The sequence below is a fragment of the Muntiacus reevesi genome, chromosome 1 (genome assembly GCF_963930625.1).
Source record: "Muntiacus reevesi chromosome 1, mMunRee1.1, whole genome shotgun sequence".
Classification (NCBI taxonomy): Eukaryota; Metazoa; Chordata; class Mammalia; order Artiodactyla; family Cervidae; genus Muntiacus; species Muntiacus reevesi.
This window is the reverse complement of record NC_089249.1, coordinates 176,540,086-176,555,972: the sequence shown is the minus strand read 5'-3', so window position 1 is coordinate 176,555,972 and position 15,887 is coordinate 176,540,086. Positions and strand designations below refer to the sequence as shown.

General features: G+C 62.0%; 1 protein-coding gene across 6 annotated transcripts in view; it reads left to right on the top strand.

Annotated features, from left to right (window-relative positions):
• The window catches only part of HDAC4 (histone deacetylase 4), a 284,862-nt gene that overhangs the window by 225,651 nt on the left and 43,324 nt on the right, over positions 1–15,887 (top strand). For all 6 annotated transcript variants that reach the window (XM_065917180.1, XM_065917179.1, XM_065917181.1 and 3 more), the window contains 4 exons: positions 3,322–3,560; positions 8,068–8,325; positions 10,255–10,441; positions 12,522–12,655. In XM_065917180.1, coding sequence (XP_065773252.1) covers positions 3,322–3,560; positions 8,068–8,325; positions 10,255–10,441; positions 12,522–12,655 — 818 coding nt within the window. The remainder of the gene's footprint in view (positions 1–3,321; positions 3,561–8,067; positions 8,326–10,254; positions 10,442–12,521; positions 12,656–15,887) is intronic.

Here is a 15,887-nt window from a genome sequence, read left to right as displayed (position 1 = left end):
CCCGGACAGTCCCCGCGTTGAGCTCTGAGCAGCTGGTCAAGGTGGGGTGTGCAGGTCCACACACCCCAGTTCTAAAGAGTCTTTAGGTCGGGCAGCGGGTGTGTAAGGACTCAGGCCACAGGCGTCACCTGTCTCACGTGAGTGAGCCTCCATGTGGACTGAAGAGGATCCCCAGTGCCAAGGCCAGCGCTGCAGAACCAGACCCAGAACACAGGGCGATGTGGCTTCTCAACTTCTCGTTTTCTTTAACCCCCATACCTGTGGAGGCGTCCACTCGGCAGCTCTGTTTGCAGATTCGCTTACTGTTAGTGCAGGTGAAGGAAACCTTCAACCCAGGTGTCCGCGGAATGGCTGGGTGCTCACCGGGAACTCCCATCCCCTTGTCCTCTTCATCTCCTGCCCCAGAGAGGACCTCCGGGGAGGCCGGCCTGCCCTGTCCCTGGGGGCCCGCTCGGCACTCACCACCCTCGGGTCCCTTCACTGGGGCCGGGTGAGGGCAGCCGCAGGCCACCTGGGCCCCGCTCTCCCAGCCTCCGTGGGCCAGCTGGTCACTGGGACAGAATTGGATCCTAGTCTACTGGGCCCTCGTGCTTGGAAGTTTCACAGCACATAGAGAAAAACCAGCCAGTTTCCAGTTACCATCAAAGGCTCCTGTGAATGGTCTGAGGGGTCACCTTCCGGTTCTGAACCAGAAACTTCTGAACTCAAGTGTGGCCTGTCCATACTGGACCAGGTGTGGAGTTCCTCTCCTGGAAGGTCAGATCTCCAGTTTTAAGGCATGCCAAGCATGACACCTGCCCTCGAGTGTGGGGGCCCCACAGATTTGCCCACCCCCGCCAGAAGCCCTAGAGACTCGTCTGGGGTGAAGGGGGTGGAGGTGAGAGGGGAGGGGAGGGGGCAGAACCAGACTGGGGTCCAGCCTGAACAGCCGGGGCTCCGTGTAGACACTGGCTCCCCTGGCGTCGGGGACCGGAAGTCAGGCCTCTTCACGGCTAGCCACCCGCACCCTATAGGGACAGAGGCCTGTGTTTTCAGGGTGGTGTCGTCCTGGCGAAGGCAGGCTTCTGGGCCAGCATCGAGCCACCAGAGCCCCAATCGCAGGGAGGGGGCTCTGGAGCAGCAGCAGCAGAAACCAAAGTCCCCGCCTTGCCAGCTCACTTGGGGCCCTGGTTCCCTAACCTGGGTCACAGCAGATGCTGGATCTCTGAAATGAGTGTTTCCTCCTCTAAAACCAAGAGACGCTTCCCTGCGGATACCATGCAGGGCCGGCCCGGTGGCCCCAGCGCAGGGCTCTGCAGCCCCCCCATCTGTGACATCCTCATTCTCGGGGGCCCAGGAACCTTTAAAAACAAGTGATGTCTTCTGAGAGGGTGCCTTTCAGTAACTAAGTGGACTTTTAATGCCATAAGTGCAGCGTCCAGTGGCTGACATCCTTCCTCCCTCCATGAAACGATTTGTGTGCATGCTAAGTCACTTAGGGCTTCTCTGGTCACTCAGCTGGTAAAGAATCCACCTGCAGACTGGAGACCCTGGTTCGATCCCTGGGTCGGGAAGATCCGCTGGAGAAGGGAAAGGCTACCCCCTCCAGTATTCTGGCTGGAGAATCCCATGGACTGTATAGACCGAGTGATTTTTACAGTCATGTTCGACTCTATGCCACCTCATGGACTGTAGCCCGCCAGGCTCCTCTGTCCGTGGGATTCTCCAGGCAAGAATACTGGAGTGGGTTGCCATGCCCTCCTCCAGGAGATCTTCCCAACCCAGGGATCGAACCCACATCTCTTACATCTCCTGTACTGGCAGGTGGGTTCTTTACCACTAGCGCCACCTGGGAAGCTGGTGAAATGATTTAATCCCCCATAATACCCAGACCAAGTGAAATAAAGTGAAAGTGAAGTCTCTCAGTCATGTCCGACTCTTTGCGACCCCATGGTATGTAGCCTGCAAGGCTCCTCCATCCATGGGATTCTCCAGGCAAGAATACTGGAGTGGGTTGCCATTTCCTTCTCCAGGGGATCTTCCTGACCTGGGGATCAAACCCGGGTCTCCTGCACTGCAGGCAGACTCTTTACTGCCTGAGCTACCCGACCAACAACTGATGAATTCCGAAAGACCTTCTCTACGCGGATGCTGTGTTTTTGCTTTTAACTTTTCTATCGATAGAAAACCAAGGAAAAAATGGTTCTACCTTTCGCCTTATTCACTTCAGTTTACTAGCCAAGCATATAGTGAGGTTTAATTTACCTTTCCAGAAAACTATTTGGGTTGGATAAAAAGTGATGGTAGTTTAGGGAAACTCTGATTGATTAACTTTTTGAAAAGGTAGTGAGGGACTATTTTGCTAGGGTTGGATTTTTTTTTCTGTTTGTATACAAAGTATAATTTTTAATACAGAAATAACCCCCAGGAAGGAACCAGAAAAAGACTGACAGTCAGTACCTACTGGAGGGGGCCTGGGTTCAACTAAACCGGCAACACAGCCCCTCCCAGGAGTCAGAACTGCAGGCGGCTGAGAGCTGGCGGGGTCTGTCCACCTGTGGTTTCTCCTGGTCAGACGCTCGGATCTGGGGTCACTGGTAGCCTGAGTGATGTTCAGTTTCTCCAGCTCTGGTGCCAGGAAATAGATACTCAGGTGGCCTGGGAAGGGTCTGTTACACCCTTTTGCCTATGGTACCAGGGAAACTGGTAAACTGTCTAAACCCACAATTTGTAAAAGAAAAAGTATTGATGGTTGAAAGGAATATAGGAGAACATTTCACCTCCTGGTTCACATGAGGAAGTTGCATTTTGAAGCAAGATTCAAACACAGATTCAAACCTATCCTCTTACGTCCACACAGATTCTTAAACACTCAGCCCAGAAACGGTGTGGCCTCGCAGCCCTTCTCCCGGGCAGCAGGTGACAGCCTTTCCCAGAAATTTGCAGAGATTTTGACAACATGCATCAGATTTTTTTCAAGTGTTGATCCCTCTTTGTGTATAAAATCGAGGCCTTGAGCCCCTTAAAGTGGTTTGGTCCTTAAGGGCAGGTGTCTTCCTCACACCCGGGTTTCTGAGGCTGTCAGGGAGGCGCCCACTCGCTGGTTCTCCAGAACATTCTGGAGCCACCAGACCCTGGCCCCTTCCTCAGCCAGGCCCCTCTGAGGGCGCCTGTGCCGGGGCCACCCTCGGAGCCCACTTGCGGCCTGCACCTAGGTATGGGGGGGCCAGATGACTGGTCTCCGTCCCTAAGTCCAGGTTTCGGATGGTCGGTGTGTCGGAGTCAGTCACTCACCAGGCCTCCCCCTCCCTTCTGCTCCTCCTCTCCCCGTGCTCTCTCCAGACCGCTACCTTGCAGGCCTGGGCGCGCTGCCCCTGCACGCGCAGCCCCTGGTGGGGGCGGAGCGCGTGGCGCCCTCGGTGCACAAGCTGCGGCAGCACCGCCCGCTGGGCCGCACGCAGTCGGCGCCGCTGCCCCAGAGCGCGCAGGCGCTGCAGCACCTGGTCATCCAGCAGCAGCACCAACAGTTCCTGGAGAAGCACAAGCAGCACTTCCAGCAGCCTCAGCTGCACCTCAACAAGGTGAGGCGCGGGGCGGGGCCGGGGGGCGTGGGGGCGGGGCTGAGGGCACAGGGGCGGGGCTGGGGAAACAGATGGGGCGGGACCAGGGGACGTGGGGGCGGGGCCGAGGACTCGGAGGCGGGGCTGGGGAAACAGATGGGGCGGGACCACGGGGCGTGGGGGCGGGGCCGAGGGCACAGGGGCGGGGCTGGGGAAACAGATGGGGCGGGACCAGGGGACGTGGGGGGCGGGGAACACGGGGGCGGGGCTAGGGAAACAGATGGGGCGGGAGCAGGGGATGTGGGGGCGGGGCCGAGGACACGGGGCGGGGCCGGGGAAACAGATGGGGCGGGACCAGGGGACGTGGGGGCGGGGAACACGGGGGCGGGGCCGGGGAAACAGATGGGGCGGGACCAGGGGACGTGGGGGCGGGGAACACAGGGGCGGGGCCGGGGAAACAGATGGGGCGGGACCAGGGGACGTGGGGGCGGGGCCTGGGAAACACGTGGGGCGGGACCAGGGGACGTGGGGGCGGGGCCGGGGAAACACGTGGGCGGCGAGCAGCTTTTCCCATTGGGGTCATGAAGGAGGCAGAAATGGGGTGAGCTGTATGCCTGAAGCATCTGTGTCCTTGGGTGGTATATTCTATTTGCCCCTCATGGGTCTCTGGGACTTCTTAACGGGATTTATCTTAAGCAAACTCCCAGCAGAGTGCCCAGCAGAGGCACGGGGCCCCCAAAGCACAGGTTCCAGGCCCTTGGATGCTGGCACTCTTCCTGCCCACTGCACCACCTCGGCCAAAGGACTCCTGCCCAGAGGTCTTCGTCCCTCCGTCCAACATCTGGATGGTAACTCCCAGCCTGCTTTCAGCAGGAAGCAGCACTGAGGTCACTGTGGCCCTTGCTGGTTATTGAAGCAAGAGCATCAGTTTCAGATGCTGACTCCAAATGCTGACGTTCGAAGCAAAGCCCGTTTCTGATAGAGAATGAGAGGAACCACTTTGGAAGGCTGTCCAGCGGTTCCTCCAAAGGTTAAACACAGAGCGACCACATTGCCCCGACAGCTTCTGTCCTGGGAGAATTGGAGGCCCTGAACGAACAGCCAGCTGACCCAGACCAGGCCCTTCTGCCCGCCCAAGCGCTCAGACAGAGGCTCAGCACCCCCGCCCCAGAGCCACTCTGCCTGGCAGGTTCCCCTACCAGACGGCACAGGGCGGGGTCAGGAGTGGGTGGGGCGGCTGAACGCAGCCCCTCGGGGCAGGAAAGGCACCTGTCAGGGTGGGCAAGACGGATGCCAAAGTGTCGAAGTCACTTCCTGTCACCTTGCTGGTGCCAACCATCTTCTTAATTGTGTTATGTTGTTATCTGAGTGATAGGGTAGGAGACTAGAAAGACAGGAACACCTGTTCACATGTGGTATGTTCTCCAACAGAGAGACAGAAGCAGGCTGATCTCTCTGGATTTCACTCCGTGATTGATTTGCTGTCAGCAGCGACAGCTGATTGAAATGTTTATACACTGATCTCCCGGAGGGTGCAGGGAGCTGACAGTTGTATCTGGCACTGCCGGCACTGATATTTCTGCCCTCTGTCTTTCGGGCCCATGGCCTGAAGGCTCCTGAGCCAAGGCCCGCAGCCCTGGCTGGAGTGCACCAGGGTCTCAGCCATTCCTCGCATGGGTGACTGCTCCTCAACTCAATTGTGAACGTGAACTCTGGGTCCCATTTCTTTGGGCATCTAATGGTGAGCGTGTCCAGTAACCTTAAACGCTGGCCTGCTCACCAGTTTGGTCTAGGCCCTGAACTCCAGTCTGGCTTTTAGAAGCTTATTGTTCCAAACATGGAGTTACCTCCATTCTTGTTTAGTTGGTTAGAGAGTGCTCCTGAGGTCCAGAAGGCCCTGGGGAGACAGAACGGATCTGTGTGTGCCCTTTGCTGCTGGGTCACCGCGGTCATTCCCAAGGTCACATGTGCCCACTCAGAGCTGACCTCCTGGCAGGGCCTGGGGCAGCCCTGGCTCCTCCAGGATCAGACACTGCTTCTCCAGGTCCCCTGCAGGGGCCCCACCCGCCCCCTCGGCGTCCCCTGGATGAGGCTCTCCCCTGCTCCTTGTGTCTGCATGCACTCCCAGGCTCTCAGCCACTCCAGTTCCGCGAGCCTGGCCTGGAGCATCCGTGCTTCCCACCTCCATTTCCCATCTGCCTGCTTCTTCCTAACCATCACCTTCAGCCCTGGCCCATTGCCCAACCCCTCGCTCAGATCCCCCTTCCCAGGACAGCCCCTCACAGGTCACCCAGAGTCTGGGTCTCAGCCTCTCTGCCACAGACCCAGTCCCCTGCCCCGCCTGCCCCGGCCTCCCCCTCTGCAGCTGTCCTCAGGCCCCTGGCCTGGAACCCCCGGGGCCTCCCGGTGCGCCTGGACCAGCCCCTCTGCTGACCTTCTGTCCCCTCCTGGCTGAGCCCCCAAAAGGTCATTTCTCTGCAGGCAGTTCCCTGACCCCACCCATTCTCAGCCTGACTCTTTGGGATCTTCCCACAGCAGAGAAGAATTTGCCTCCCGCTCTGAGAAAGCACCTGCCTCCCAGACCATCGTCTGGAGGCTTAAGTCTGTGGTTTTGGGGGCTCCCGTCCCCGCGTCCTCCCCCACCGTCCACGCCCCGTCGCCATGTCCTCCCCCGATGTCCACGCCCTGTCCCCACGTCCTCTTCCCTGACCCCCACCCAGTGTCCACAGCCTCATCTCTCACAGCCTCACCCTGGAGCACATCACAGGGGCCCTGGCTGCTCCCGCCCTCCCCCATCCTTGTTCCCTCCCCATCGCTCTGCTGTGATGTCTACTCACCAGTCTATCCCCCAGCCACCTTCCCAGGCCCTGCGCTCCCCAAACCTCCCATCAACCCCAGCCTGTTGCCTGTCGGACCCTGCCCCAGACACTGGGGCATGACAGCAATGTGAGCACTTTGACCCCGTGGACTCTAAAGCTGAGGCTCCTGATGCCACCTGCAGAGGTTTCCAGGCCCCTGTGGACCTGGGGGGCCTGGGAGGGGCCCAGCGCCCTCTACTGGTGGAGATGGGTCCTCCTGCCACCAGCCCTGTCGGGGGGTTGTGGCCTCACCCCCAGTGGACTCTGTCCAGGCACAAAGCTCATAGTGGGGCCTCACCGGCTCCAGGTATGTGGGAAACAAATGAGATAGACAGATCCCCAAATCTTCAAAGACAGATTTTCAGAACACTTTTTTGAATGAACTGCTGTGAGAGGTCTGTCAAATCAGCAGCTGTGAGGTTGGAGGATTGTTTACTCGAAATGGTTCAGAGCCTGTCCGCCCCCTGCCCACCTCGCAGCTTTTTCCCCACTCATACCCCTCACCTTCCGCTGAGCACAGACCTGCTCCCGGAGCTGTGGCTTCTGTGTTCCAGCTGGATTGGCACTTCTGAGGAGACGCTGCCTGGGGGCGGATGTAGAGAGGGGCTGGGGCCTGCCTTCACAGCATGCTTCTTTTGCGGAGCTTCGCACAGCAGCTTAGGCGATGGTCACTAGAGCAAGTCCCTGGCCCAGTGGAAACTTCGCTCAGCAAAGACAGCCAGCTGCTCCGGAGGGTCAGTGGCTCAGTCCTCCTCTGGGGCGTGGCCCTGGGGCCTGCGGTGCAGCTGAGCCCGGCTGGTTACCATGAATGCAGCCCCGGTGCCAGCACAAGTGTCCCCAGTCCTCTCATCATGGGCCGGGCTGCACGCGTCCAGTGTGGGTCAGGGCGCAGGTGGTTCCGTGAGGACTTTTTAAAGCACAAGGGCTCAGGACTAAAAACTTGAAGCTTCCTGGAAACCCTTGGTTTCCTTCTAGAAACAGAGTCAGGACGTGGGGAAGGATCCGTCCTCCCTGGCAGGGCGGGGCTCTTGCACGTGGAAATTCAGTGGGGTGGGGTTGGGGGGGGGAGTGTGGTGTGCCGGCCGCAGGCTCGGGGCCAGCGGCACGAGTAAGCGGACTCAGAGGCCACCTGTCCCCGTGGAGGAGAGGGTCCACGTGGTGCCTGGGTGTGAGCTGGCGGGGTGGCGGGTGGGGGAGGCTGTGACTGAGAAGGAAAGAGGGTGCACCCCCCTGCCCCCACTTCACACGCAGGTGCGGACGTGGGTCGACACCTTGCGATTGTGGTGAGTGACTTGCATTGCGGTTCACTGTGCCTGTCAAACAGGCGCATGATAGCAGGTCCCAAGCACCAGGTTGTGTTTTTTCTCAGCACCACGGACAGCACCCAGGTGTGTGTATGTGTGTGTGTGTGTCCGTGTCCTGTCCTGCCTCAGTGACAGCATCCTTGGACAGTCAGCCCCGTTGATCCTGAGACGTGGGCTCTGTGTGTGTCTGAGGGTGTGTGTGTCTCTGTGTGTCTGTGTCCTGTCCTGCTCAGCCCAGGGTGACAGCGTCCTCAGACGGTCAGCCCCCTTGATCCCGAGACGTGGGCTCTGTGACCACCCCCTCCTGTCCCAGCACCTCCCTCACCCACGTCCTGCCACGCTCCACCGGGTACCCCTGTGTTGCAGATGATCCCCAAACCCAGCGAGCCGGCCCGGCAGCCCGAGAGCCACCCCGAGGAGACGGAGGAGGAGCTGCGGGAGCACCAGGCGCTCCTGGAGGAGCCCTTCCTGGACCGGCTCCCCGGGCAGAAGGAGGCTCACGCGCTGGCCGGGGTGCAGGTGAAGCAGGAGCCCATCGAGAGTGATGACGAGGAGGCAGAGCCCCCGCGGGAGGCAGAGCCCGGCCAGCGGCCGCCCACGGAGCAGGAGCTGCTCTTCAGACAGGTGCCAGCAGAGCGGGGGGACGGGGCGCAGGGGGTAAGCAGGCCCCGTAGAGCAAGTCCAAGGGCGTTGTCCTCCACACCTGCTGGTCCAGGCCCCCAGCTTTCCCTGCTGATACAGGAGGCAGATGTGATGTGAGGTCTGCTTTGCAGGCATCACCCCAGAGACACTGGCCTTCTGTCCACTGAGTGTATTTCTGCACCTGCTTCTCAGCTAAACAGGCCCCAGACTCCCTAGGGATGGTTCCCCTTCAGGCCCAAAGGCTGCAGATTAACCCAAATCTGAGTGCTAGCATAGAAGGGTACGAAGGGGACTGACTTAATCATCATTGATCAAGAAGGTTCGCAGCGTCTGGCCAGAAGCCAGACCTTTGGGGTCAAGAAGACCGTGTTAGAGGCCTGAGTGCCCCCAGGGAGCGGTCTTGTTCCTGAGAAGCTGGGCCCGGGCGTCCGAGGTGGAGTCTAACACCTAACGGTGTGCTTCATCGTGGAGCTCAGCACCTGGGGTGTGGAGCCCTACCTCACCCAACCCTCCCCGTGGGCCTGGTGCTGCCCACCCAGGCAGACTCCTCCTCCCCCGACAGCCCAGGGGTGCCTCCCCCACCACCCCTGGGGCCAGGGTGGGAGGTGACACAAGGGCTCAGCACCTCGGTTTCCCGGGAGCCTCTCTCAGGTAGCCAGCCAGCCTTCTCCCCGGCTCCGCATTTAAAGGCGGGGCCACAGGTGGCTGGTGGTCACTTTTGCTAGTCCTTATTCGGAGGGCTTCCTGTCTCACATCTCAGCCGCAGTGTTAGCGCTAAACCCCTGCTCTTCAAGGGGCCCTGGAGCCAGTGCTAATGACAGCAAGGAGATCAGGGCAGGGGAAGCCACTGTCCCCACTGCCATGTAGACTCACTCCTGCAGTGTGAGCACGCCGGGCAGGCCGTCCGAACGATGGGGACCACGGCGGGCCTCGTTCCCGTGCTGGGGGCTTAGGTTAGGGCCTCGCTCGTTCACAAAGGAGGCGGCCTCCTCCTATGACTGGAGTTCAGCGTGCTGTTACTGTGCTGGCTTGAAACTGGAGACAGTTTTTAGGGCTGGTGGTGTCTCGCCAATGATAAGGTAGTCAGCATTCTCTTAGGGGATTTATCCGTGTGTTCTGAGCCTGAGACAGTGATCAGAGGCACTGGGGATCTGGTTCTCGGGAGAACCGCAAGCAGAGCTCGTCTCGGGGGAACGCGGTGGCACACGCAGCAGTGTGCAGAGTCACCTTGAAGGGCCTATGGGCCCGTGCTCCACAGGCAACAGGTGTGAGGTCTGCAGAGGCCACGGGAGGAAGCACCTGCAGAGGGAGGCCCAAGGCGGGGGCGGCCCCTGCCCCCGCAGGGCGGTCTTCAGGGTAGGGTGTCCTGCCCTTCCCCCCTCGGCCGGAGTGGGGAGAGCCCCCTGCAGGGAGGAGACCCCCTTGGGTCCCTACAGAAGCAGCCGTGTTCCCAGCAGGGCTGGGCAGGCCCCCCACCCATCCCACCAGCTCTCCCCGGGCTCCACCCACCTCCCTAGGCAAAACCGGACCCGCCCCGAGTCCCTGCCTTTGCACCCCCGAGTGCCCCCCCACCACACTCTACCTGGGTATTGCCGCCCCGCCCCCCAGGTGTCACCTCCTCAGGGAGCCCTCCACAGCCCCCCATCAGCTCTGAGTGGGCTTTTCCACTGACGGTCTGTCTCCCCACGGGGATGTCCAGACTCATCCGTCGGCAGGGTCCAAGGCCGCCGCCTCGCTGGCTGCCCTCCTGGTCCGGGGGGCAGGCTTCTCCCCAGCAGCCTGGCATAAGACTGCACTGGCAGCCCAGGGGCGGTGGGGTAGAGGGTCTGGGAGAGAGGGGACCCGTAGCCCTGCAGCCGGGGACAGGAGACGCCGGGAAGCAACAGAGTGGCCCCTTTCCTCCGCCCCCAGCAAGCCCTCCTCCTGGAGCAGCAGCGCATCCACCAGCTGAGGAACTACCAGGCGTCCATGGAGGCCGCCGGCATCCCCGTGTCCTTCGGCGGGCACCGGCCCCTGTCCCGGGCACAGTCCTCCCCCGCGTCCGCCACCTTCCCCATGTCTGTGCAGGAGCCCCCAGCCAAGCCGAGGTTCACCACAGGTAATGTGGAGCGGGGTGTGGGCGGCCGGGGGAGGGCGAGGGCCCCCGCTCGGGGGAGCCGCAGCTGCAGACGCAGGCCTGCCGGGCCGGAGGGCGAGGCTCAGCCTGGGCGAGGCTCCCGGGTCATGCCCATCCCTGGGCCCGCCCCCACCAGGCAGCTTCCCGCCCAGGGTCGGTGGGGTAGTGACCTTGCCCTCCTTCATCTGCCCTGTCCTTGGGCCGAGACTCCGCCCAGGGCCCTGCCCGTGAGGCCCAGGCGACCCCTGGAGCGTGCAGGTCAAGTGGGCGCAGGGTGCAGCAGGCCCCGAACGCTCGCTCTCCACTCCTGGACGGCCCACGGCACTGCTCCTGCCTGTGGTCTCGCCTCACGCCCCACCACAGCCTCCCAACCCTGCAGAAGTCTGCGGGCGTGACTCTCTCCTTCTGAAAGCATTCCTGCGGAGTCAGGGCAGAGGTCTGCAGCCGGGCGCAGCGTCCTCCAGGGTTGAGGCCCTGGACTGGCTGTCTGGGCCCAGGGGGCCCTGCCGCCAGCCCCCACCCCGCCTGGGACGGAGGGCCCCCAGGACAGCGCCTCACCCTGTCCTCTGCTAATGCGTCAGGTGTTTCTTCCCATGGACACACTCAGGACAGGTTATCTAAACGCAGTTCCATTTCATCCCCCGCCATCAGTTCTCACGGAACACACTGTTTCTCTGCACGCTGTAACATGCAAACGTGGCTACGTTCTCCTTCTCAGATTTTGGAAAGATACTGATCATATTTGGAGAAGAGTTTCATAGTCAGTTTCCAGAAGTTAAATTTCTGCTTTTCAGAAAGAAAACCAGATAACTCTAAGGTGTCACAAGGGGAGTCAGCAGGTGATTCTTTAAGAGCGAGTCCTTGGCGTCGGCTGAGCTGGGCTCGTGCTTAGAAGGCACAGCTCAGACGACCCCAGGAGCCCAGTGGAGAGGCTCCCACATTGCATGTGCCCCCGGGTGCTCGGGGGTCCCCACGAGGGAGCCCGCAGGCAAACATGATGTCACCACGTGTGTCCTGGCTGGTGAGCCCCGCTCTGTCGCTGTTTCCTAGTTTGTCTTCATTATTCCCTTTTTTAAAAACTTGTAAAACAGTGCATATTCCTTCTAAGAAAGCACACAGGATGGAAACCCTGAGAAGGTAGCAGGTGACCCTGACCCCACCCCTGGGGGAGCCCATTGTCAGTGTCAGGTCCCGTGTCCAGGGTTGTGTCTGCGCATAGCCAGACAGGTAGACACAAACATGGTGTATTTCACGAAGACAGGACCCTGCGAGGCCCGCGCTGCTGTGGGCCTCTCTGGGCCTCTTCCCACGGCCACACGCATCTCCCTGGTGTCCTGGCTGCTCCCCTCTCGTTCTCTGCCATTCCCCATCTGCGAAAGGGGCACAGGTGGCTTCACCTTGAAGTTCCCGCCTCGCACCCCGTGAGCAGCAGCACGTGACTGTGTCACCGTGATGCCGCCGGTGGGGCCCGTGTCCTGGTGCTGACGGGCCTCCAGACTGTCCACACATGCGCACCTGCAGTCCACGGGGACGGGTGTGTGCCTCTGTGTTTCCCTCAGTCTGCTCCTGGCCTGCTGCTCTGTTATTGGAAGGCCAAGCCCTACCCTCCCCCGCCCCACTGTCTAGGCTGATTTCACATGCAGTTGTGTCTGTGTGTATGTGTGTGTGCACGCACACACACACGTGCACGCCTATCCAGCGGCCCTGCAAGGTTCCGCAGGCAGAAACTGAGCCTTCTGAGCCCCGAGTACCTCGGACGGATGGATCTCAGTCCACAGGGGCAAACAACTCCATAGACAGGGTCCCTGGCAGACTTGAGTTTGGGATCAAAATCTCCACGATGCCTGGGTCGGCCCGGTCCTTGTGATGTGAGAGCCTTGAGCCCTGGGGACAGGGCTGCCTTTTCATTTCTTCCTCCCTCGCCGGCTCCCCCGGGTTTCAAGAACTCTGAGTGTTGGGCGAGTGCCCTGAGTAGGGGCTCAGCTCCCCTGGCAGGGGGACCAGCTGCCGGGGACCCCGAGGGCTCCTCTGACCGCGGCCGCCACTGCCTCCCCCGCTGCAGGACTCGTGTACGACACGCTGATGCTGAAGCACCAGTGCACCTGCGGGAACACCAACAGCCACCCGGAGCACGCCGGGCGTATCCAGAGCATCTGGTCGCGGCTGCAGGAGACCGGCCTGCGAGGCAAATGCGAGGTGAGGCCAGCCCTGCGGGCGTCGCGAGCCAGGGTATGAGTGTGATGACCTGGGGGACGCGGGGCCCCTGCGGAGAGCCAGGGCGTGTGTGTGACGACATGGGGGACTCGGGGCCCCTGCGGAGAGCCAGGGCGTGTGTGTGACGACGTGGGGGGCGCGGGGCCCCTGCAGAGAGCCAGGGTGTGTGTGTGACGACCTGGGGGGCGCGGGGCCCCTGCGGAGAGCCAGGGCGTGTGTGTGACGACGTGGGGGGCGCGGGGCCCCTGCGGAGAGCCAGGGCGCGTGTGTGACAACGTGGGGGGCGCGGGGCCCTTGCACAGGCAGACACGCAGGCCTGCCCTCTGGAGGACCCTGAGGGGCGCTTCCCCGGCCCCTTCTCGCGCACTCCCCTTCCTGGCCATCCTCTGGGAAGCCTGCCCCTCGCCAGGCTCCCTCATCGCCCAGGACGCACGGCTAGGCCATCCCAGGGCCTCTGCCACCAGGATGGGATCTGGTGGCCCTGCTCTGGGGGAGGACCGTCGTTTCTGTTGGTTCCTCATTGAAGGTTCTCTTCCTTGAGTTTTTGAGAAAGCTCCTCTCAGGGTGAGGTTAGAGCCTCAGGCCTGCAGGGCGGGGGCGGTGCACAGACTGGTCTGTCTGCCTGGAATTCATCCCCACCTCTGCACCCCTGAGCATCGGGTCCTGGAGGAAAGGTCTGCTGAAGGATCCTGGGAGGTCCCTCCACCCTTCTGATGCAGGAGTGTGGCCACCATAAGGGACTTGGGGTCTGGGGCGGGGGAGTCGGGGTAGAATGGTATCTGTGCTCAAGCAGGGGGACTCCAGGCTGTGGGCGCCGTAGCACTGTCATCTGTGGAGCAGGCAGGTGACACCACCTCCCGGGAGCCCTCCAGGATGACGGGGCCCGGCCTCCCATGTGCCCACCCGGTGGGGACCTGCTGTGTCCCCCACACTGTGAACCCCACGAACCAGGGATAGGGTTCCAGCAGGGGGGTGCTGCCCTGCAGGGTGACCCCAGAAAGCCCGAGACTATGGCTGAGCAGAACCGTTCTGTCCATCCTTCGGAGCCCAGCACCGCCTGGAGGGCGCGGTCAGAGCCCCGCTCCCTTGTCCACCCCTCCCTCAGGACAGGGTGTTTAGAAGCTGAGCTCAGCCCGTCTCCGGTGACCCCACGTCTTTGCCAGCTTATGGCAACCCACGATCTCTTCAGGAGAAAGCTCGAGGTCTGGGCCCACGATGCGGCCCTGGAGTCCCTCTGGAGGGAGCACAGAGTTGAGGCGGCCGCACCTGCTTCCGGACGCAGTGAGGCCGCACCACTGGGGGGCAGCATCGGCCTGGCGGACGCGCCTCCTACAGCCCGGCGCGGCCCTCCTCCCCGCCACTGAGCTGCCTCTGGGGCCCTAGGCTGCTTCCACAGCGCTCAACAGGATGGTCTCCTCAGGCCAGCGGCCGCCAGGGTGGTGTCAAGGCAGGAGCTAGGAGATGGGGGCGAGGACAGCAGTGCTGAGGGTGGCCACGGACGGCACAGGGGTCCCCACACCCAGGAGGGGGCCTGCAGGACAGGCTGGGCAGGGGGACCCAGGGTGTGAGACACCGGCTGGGGGGACGGACCTGGGGTGAGAGACACACACTGAGGGGACGGAGCCGGGGTGAAAGACACAGGCTGAGGGGACGGACCCGGGGTGAGAGACACAGGCTGAGGGGACGGATCCGGGGTGAGAGACACACGCTGAGGAGACGGACCCAGGGTGAAGAGACACATGCTGAGAGGACGGCCCCGGGGTGAGAGACACACACTCTGAGGGGACGGACCCGGGCTGAAGAGACACAGGCTGAGGGGACGGACCCGGGGTGAGAGACACAGGCCGATGGGGATGGACCCAGAGTGAAGAGAGACAGGATGGGGGGGACCCGGGGTGAGAGACACAGGCTGAGGGGACGGATCCGGGGTGAGAGACACACGCTGAGGAGACGGACCCAGGGTGAAGAGACACATGCTGAGAGGACGGCCCCGGGGTGAGAGACACACACTCTGAGGGGACGGACCCGGGCTGAAGAGACACAGGCTGAGGGGACGGACCCGGGGTGAGAGACACAGGCCGATGGGGATGGACCCAGAGTGAAGAGAGACAGGATGGGGGGGACCCGGGGTGAGAGACACAGGCTGAGGGGACGGATCCGGGGTGAGAGACACACGCTGAGGAGACGGACCCAGGGTGAAGAGACACATGCTGAGAGGACGGCCCCGGGGTGAGAGACACACACTCTGAGGGGACGGACCCGGGCTGAAGAGACACAGGCTGAGGGGACGGACCCGGGGTGAGAGACACAGGCCGATGGGGATGGACCCAGAGTGAAGAGAGACAGGATGGGGGGGACCCGGGGTGAGAGACACAGGCTGAGGGGACGGACCCGGGGTGAGAGACACAGGCTGAGGGGACGGATCCGGGGTGAGAGACACACACTGAAGGGACGGACCCAGGGTAAAGAGACACAGGCTGAGGGGATGGACCCGGAGTGAGAGACACAGGCTGAGGGGACAGACCTGGGCTGAAGAGACACAGGCTGAGAGGGGACCCAGGGTGAAGAGACACAGGCTGAGGGGACGGACCTGGGCTGAAGAGACACAGGCTGAGAGGGGACCCGGGGTGAGAGACACAGGCCGATGGTGACGAACCCGGGGTGAAGAGACACAGGCTGAGGGGATGGACCCGGGGTGAGAGACACAGGCTGAGGGGTCGGACCCGGGGTGAGAGACACAGGCCGAGGGGACTGACCGGGGGTGAGAGACACAGGCTGAGGGAATGGACCCGGGGTGAGAGACAGACAATAAAGGGACGGACCCAGGGTGAATAGACACAGGCTGAGGGGATGTACCCGGGGTGAGAGACACAGGCTGAGGAGACAGAATTTGGCTGAAGAGACATAGGTTGAGGGGGGACCCGGGGTGAAGAGACATAGGCTGAGGGGACGGACCCTGGGTGAAGAAACACAGGCTGAGGGGATGGACCCTGGGTGAGAGACACAGGCCGATGGGGACGGACCCGGGGTTAAGAGACACAGCCTGAGGGGATGGACCCAGGGCTAGAGACACAGGCTGAGGGGACGGATCCGGGGTGAGAGACACACACTGAGGGGACTGACCCGGGGTGAGAGACACAGGCCGAGGGGACTGACCGGGGGTGAGAGACACAGGCTGAGGGAATGGACCCGGGGTGAGAGACAGACAATAAAG